General features: G+C 38.7%; 1 protein-coding gene across 1 annotated transcript; it reads right to left on the reverse strand.

Moving 5' to 3' along the window:
- Positions 1-5,537: 5,537 nt before the first annotated feature.
- LOC136677400 (TOG array regulator of axonemal microtubules protein 1-like) lies at positions 5,538-6,189 on the reverse strand. Its single transcript, XM_066654920.1, has 3 exons — positions 6,045-6,189; positions 5,761-5,922; positions 5,538-5,661 (listed from the first exon to the last, which is right to left on the reverse strand). The coding sequence occupies exons 1-3, from the start codon at positions 6,101-6,103 to the stop codon at positions 5,538-5,540; spliced, it is 345 nt and encodes a 114-aa protein (XP_066511017.1). The 5' UTR covers positions 6,104-6,189.

Genomic DNA, 6,189 nt, shown 5'->3' on the forward strand with positions numbered 1-6,189 from the left:
CTTGCGTCCATTTTGCCATCTTACAGGCAGACATCATTACCCAGCAAACACACAACGTTGTCGCGACGTTGTTTACTTTCTTACAACGTTGCTACAACGTTGTCAAATGGTGGAACTGATTACGTTGTCTGAACAACGTTGTCACAAGGTTATTTTTAAATAACGTTGCTTTATGGTAAAATGTCGACCTATTGGTCACTTGAAAAAAATCCACCGACATGAGTTACCGACATAATTTTATTTTATTTTTTTAATTATTACTATTATTTCAGATAGAAGTTGACTAGGGTTGAGAAGGGTATTTGGTAGGTTTTTACAGATTTGATTAAATTTTTTAGAGAATTAACAATGCTTTTGTGTGTGGGGTGGCGTATTTTTGTTTGTTATGACCAGATGTCCTCGCAAGGATAAGTTTCTCACAATTTGTTGTACTGTCAGGACACTTGGTCCTCATCTTTTTTACAAACGGGTACTTTTGTGTGAAAAAAATAAGAGTAAACAGGTCTATTTTTGGTTACTGAAGTTAAGCTTGGGTAGCGTTATTTAGTTACAGTAACTTACAAGTCCTTACAAGTATAGCTATACCAACATAAGTGTGTGTGTGCGTATAGATTTAGACACGGCGCATAGAATTGCTGGGTGCACTTGCGCATGCGTTTGGTTAAACCCGTGCTCGTCAGTGCTAGTATTTTCGTACTATAAGTACGAAAATAAGTTATTTAAAAAACATTCGACCTTGAATACAATTAGTTCAATGTATTTAATTAATAATTTGGTTATTAAATGTGAGTTATAATCATGGTTAAGCCTTAGTTGCTCTTTCAGTAAAATGCTAGATTAGTGTTAGCTATCCAATAAAGTTACCTCAGGATTTAAACGTGTCCATATCCCCTTGTGAACAATAATAATAAAATAAAAATAAAAATACCGACAGACAACCACATATTAATGTAGCAATAGCTAAGTTAGAGCTTGGAGTTTAGTTAGTTAGGCTAATTGATCTTTAAATGTTTTTGTTGTTCTGCCATTGTATCTAGCTACATTATCTAATGCTAAAATTAGCAATAAAAAAATAAAGCATTGTTTGCATTAAATTATACAGAAAATAAATACATAGCTATAAAAAGGCTACAATAAGATTGTAAATGTATTCATCATATATAGCTGATAGTCCATAACAGGGACATTTATTTCCTGTCCTAGAGAGCTGGTGTCCAGCACAGTTTGATGATTTTCATGTTCTACTCCTCTATTAATTGCTGCGTTTAAGTGGGTCTTCTCAAGTAGGGAAATTATCCAACAACGCTGGACACAGGCTCTTCAGGATCTGAGGTGAACATCCCTGGTTTACAGTAAACTGAGTTGTACTCTTATTCTGTGGTTGTGCATTTTATATGTGATTCTCTTCCATCTTGTAAACAACAGACACAGAAGGACTGCATCTCTAAAGGGACTGCCACAGGGAGTGTGAACCAGTATTAAAGACCTGCCTGGTGAGTTTTCAGACATATTTGATAGTTCTTTTTAGATATACTGAACAAAAATATAAACAAAACACTTTTGTTTTTGCTCTCATTTTTCATGAGCTGACCTCAAAGATATAAGCTTTTTATGTACACAACAGGCCTTTTGCTCTCAAATATTGTTCACAAATTTGTCTAAATCTGTGTATACAGGTGTGGTATATAAAGATGCTGATTAGACAGCATGATATTGCACAGATGTTGGAGCAGAGCAAGTTTTCCAAATTAATAATAAAAGGTTGTTGCTGATTTTTAAAAGATTTGCATGAATTTTGCTTGATATCAAAATCAAATGTAAATGAGCCAGAACATTTTGTTGCTTGAAAATATATTTAGTTTTATTGTAAAAGGTTTCAGAAAGAGTGTAATTAAAATAGAGTGAGCATGCAAGGACACCATCATTTTGCAAATATATTTGTTTTTATTTAGGATACCCATCCTGAGGAGTCTTACCCAAGAGAAACAATTCAACAATTCTTTAAGTGATGGAATATGATGACCTTGCTCAGGAAACACCACAGACACTTGTGAACATGGCCATTGTCATTGAGGGAGCAGTGGTGCTGGAATGTTTTTTTCATTTTACCACATTCTTCATTTTGCTTTTTGGATAGTAGTATGCACTGAAATTAAAATATATCCAGACAGACTAAACAAAAATGAGGCAAAACATTTTTAGACTATGAGACAGATGCACCAACAGAATTCAATCCCTATAGAGCAAACCCTTCAAGCCCTACCTGGTATGTCACCTGTTTGAAAGTGTTCCTGTTAAGGTTTTGGCCATTGTACTCAGATTTATGACTGTGACTTCCCTTTTTAAGAATTCAGTCTCTATTTTAGAGAACTGGCATTTTGCTGGGTTGATACTTCACAACTTTGGAACCTGGTTTAAATTCAGCACTTTCAAAACAATGCAGGTAGATTGTCTGCTTTTGTTGCTTGCACCACTCTAAAGCGTGGAATTGGTGGTAAATTCAACAATAGCTAGACATTTGTTTTGTTAATTTTTTTTAATCCATTTGTGGATATCAGTGTTAAATTTAAAGTTTTTTTAACTGACTGAAATATGTTCTGACTAAATTCTGCAGAATTCACCAGTTTAGAATTAGAAAATTCAGCAATTTAAAATGTAAGTAGATTTTCTGGTTTGGTTTACAGTGGTGCAGTCAAAATAATCTGTTATTATGATATATGGCTGTAAATTCAGAAAAAAAAAATTATTTTTTAATAAGAAAATTATCAAATCGCTGTTGGATATCGGTGATAACAAGTGTTCAGATGTGGACTAAATTTACAGTAAATATATATAATGTTTTGTATTTATATTTTACTAGTCTAAATTAAGCACATAGTCACACTAATATATACAGGACTATATATGATGAATACATTTACAATTTTATTGTAGCCTTTTTATAGCTATGTATTTATTTTCTGTATAATTTAATGCAAACAATGCTTTATTTATTTTTTATTGCTAATGTTAGCATTAGATAATGTAGTTAGATACAATGGCAGAACAAAAAAAAAAACAGTAAAAACATTTATAAGATCAATTAGCCTAACGATCTAAACCTCAAGCTCTAACTTAGCTACATTAATAAGCGGTTGTCTGTCGGTAATTTGTTTTTTTTTATATTTTTATTATTATTATTCGTGGGGCGGCACGGTGGTGCAGCAGGTAGTGTCGCAGTCACACAGCTCCAGGGACCTGGAGGTTGTGGGTTCGTCCTGCTCCTGGTGACTGTCTGTGTGGAGTTGGTGTGTTCTCCCTGTGTCCGCGTGGGTTTCCTCCGGGTGCTCCGGTTTCCTCCCACAGTCCAAAAACACACGTTGGTAGGTGGATTGGCGACTCAAAAAAAAGTGTCCGTAGGTCTGAATGTGTGCATGTGTGTTGCCCTGTGAAGGACTGGCGCCCCCTCCAGGGTGTATTCCCACCTTGGGCCCAATGATTCCAGGTAGGCTCTGGACCAACCGTGACCCTGAATTGGATATGCGCTTACAGATAATGGATTGATGGATGGATTATTATTCGCAAGGGGATATGGACGACATTTAAATCCTGCGGTAACTTTATTGGCTAGCTAACAGTAGTTACTGAAAGAGCAACTTTTACATCACATTTAATAACCAAAGTATTAATTAAATTAACTAATTGTATTCAAGGTCGAATGTTTTTGAAAGAAATTATTTTCATATTTAAAGAGTTTGTGAGGGTCCGTGTATTGATCGATTGCTCAGCTGAAGAATCCGTTAAAAAACTGCTTCAAACCACAACAATCAGCAGCTCACGATGCCAGCTCGCTGACGAGCACGGGGGTCCACGTGGGTTTCCTCCAGGTGCTTCGGTTTTCTCTCATGGTCCAAAAACACACAATGGTAGGCGGATTGGCGACTCAGAAAGGTCCGCAGGTAAAAGTGAATGTGTGTGTGTAGCCTTGTAAAGTACTGTCACCCCCTCCAGGGTGTGTTCCTGCCTTGCGGGCATGCCCAATGATTCCAGGTAGGCTCTAGACCCACTGCCACCCTGAACTGGATAAGTGGTTACAGACAATGAATGAATTAATGTTCTACTCTGCCCATTTGTCTCAGCTGTTGTGCCTGTTCGCTTGCACGGCCTGTCTCAGTAGCTTTTGCAAGAGTGAGTTTCGGTTCTCTAAGCATTCGTCCTTGAGTGCCTACGTACAACTTGTCTCTCAATTCACCAAAGTCACGTGTCCACTAGTCTCCTTAGTTTGGTTATGTATTGATCTGCTGTTCCACACTGGCTCATTGCATTCGGTAAACAAAAACCTGTTGTAGATTACATTCATTTTAGGTTCAAAGTGTGGTGGTAGGGTATCCAAAATTTTCGTGGGGTTTCTTTCTAGTCTCATGTGTAGATGTAATTGAAGCTGATGGCACTCCTTCGCCATCACTGATAGCAACTCTAACTTTTTCAGTCAGACCTGTCACAATTTCAGGTTTTCCGTTGTGCTCTGAAAAACACCCAGTTGTTATGTGTCACCTTTAATGTTAATGGGCTCTGAATCAGGAATGCTGTACACCACTGCGAGTCAGCAAAGCTACCCATGTGTGATTCAATGGATAAAGTGTTCCTCAAAGCGGTGTGTTGTAGGCTTACTGCTGCAGTCTTTGTGGTTGTGGTTCTTCTGTTTTGATTTCTGAGACTATGTTTCATGTGCCATATTTATGAAGACTACTGAATTGCAATAAAAGCAATTAACATGCAATAGCATGAACAACATCCTCTACATTCCCCAGCTCTCTTCCTAACTCCCCTTCCACTGTTGCTTATCCTACCGACCCCAGGTCTCTCAGTTTCCCCACTGACTTGTCAATACCATAACATTTGAATTGTGGGGACAATGTGAGGGCACAGATGCAGGGAGAACACACCACACTCCTCACAGTGAGTGACCTTGCGGGCAGGGATTGAACCCACAATCCTGTAATCTCTGGATGTATATGATCACCATTCATTCATTGTCTCTAACCACATACCTAGTTCAGGAACGTGGGGACAATCCCAGAATCAGTGGGAAAATGGGAGGAACACACCTTGGATAGGGCACACATAGACTCACAATCAACCTACCAACATGTTTTTGGACTGTGGAAGGAAGTCAGAGCACCCAGAGTAAATCCACGCAGACACAGGGAGAACACACCAAACTCAGTCACCCAGAGCAAACCCCAGAACCCCGGAGATGTGTTACAGCGACACTTGCGCCAACATGTCACCTCCTAACAATACCAAAATTACATACATTTGCGTTCTTCTGTTGCATGTCCTTCGGTCTTTGTTGATGCTAAACTGAAAAGGTATTGCTGAACAAGCACAATTTGTAATAAATGTAAAACAAATTAATTCTCTCTAAAAGTTTTTTACTTGATGTCATTTTGATTTTATTTCATTTCAAATAAGCTGCTGTCTTTCAAAGGTCTTTCAGTCCTTGAAGCCTGTGCATTTTCTTCTTTTTTCCCCTGCAAAGATCAATAATTGTGATCTTATCTGCCCTTTGTGATTATCTCTTTAACAGAGGCTCTGTCTTCATTTGGCACAAATTTGTCCACCATCCTCAGACAAGCTTCATGTGTGGCCAGAAGACAGAGTGTATTTCTGGAATGGAACCTATAGAAAGAGAATAAAAACAGTGCTGGTCAGTGGATGAAATACTCTGAAACGGTGCAGTATATACCCAGGGGTGTGAAAAGGTGATGGGCCTCATACCTCACTTCCTGGGCAGAGTCCAGGGCCAGTTTGCTGACAGCAGTGAGGAAGCTGCAGGTCAGAGACTGCTTTTTGCTATTCAGCAGGCGAGAAGGTCCCAGCATGTGAGCGAGCTTCTCCAAATTGAGAGCTGTGCTCCTCCTCACAGCTGCATTTCTGTGACTAAAGAGTGGAGAGTGAACACACAGTAAGTGATACATCCAGGATTTACACACAGCTGTTTCCTATACTATGACAGCTGTTGTGTTCAATTCTAAAAAATTAATTAATGACCTGAATTTTACCTGAGTCCACCGGCCAGAAGAGCATTAAGGACATGGCCAGGTGAGTCGTTCTGTACCATTGCTCTGAGGGCTAAGTCTACATCTTCTTGGACAGAACGACAGCAGTCCCCATCTTTGTGCAGTAGGGCACAGACTGCAATCCAAC

Source organism: Hoplias malabaricus, chromosome X2 (genome assembly GCF_029633855.1).
Source record: "Hoplias malabaricus isolate fHopMal1 chromosome X2, fHopMal1.hap1, whole genome shotgun sequence".
Taxonomy (NCBI): domain Eukaryota; kingdom Metazoa; phylum Chordata; class Actinopteri; order Characiformes; family Erythrinidae; genus Hoplias; species Hoplias malabaricus.

Coding starts and splice junctions, on each gene's coding strand:
- LOC136677400 (XM_066654920.1), bottom strand. CDS start 6,103: ATGGTACAGAACGACTCACCTGGCCATGTCCTTAATGCTCTTCTGGCC. Junction 5,923..6,044: donor CTTCTGGCCGGTGGACTCAG/GTAAAATTCAGG, acceptor TCCACTCTTTAG/TCACAGAAATGCAGCTGTGA. Junction 5,662..5,760: donor GACTCTGCCCAGGAAGTGAG/GTATGAGGCCCA, acceptor CTCTTTCTATAG/GTTCCATTCCAGAAATACAC.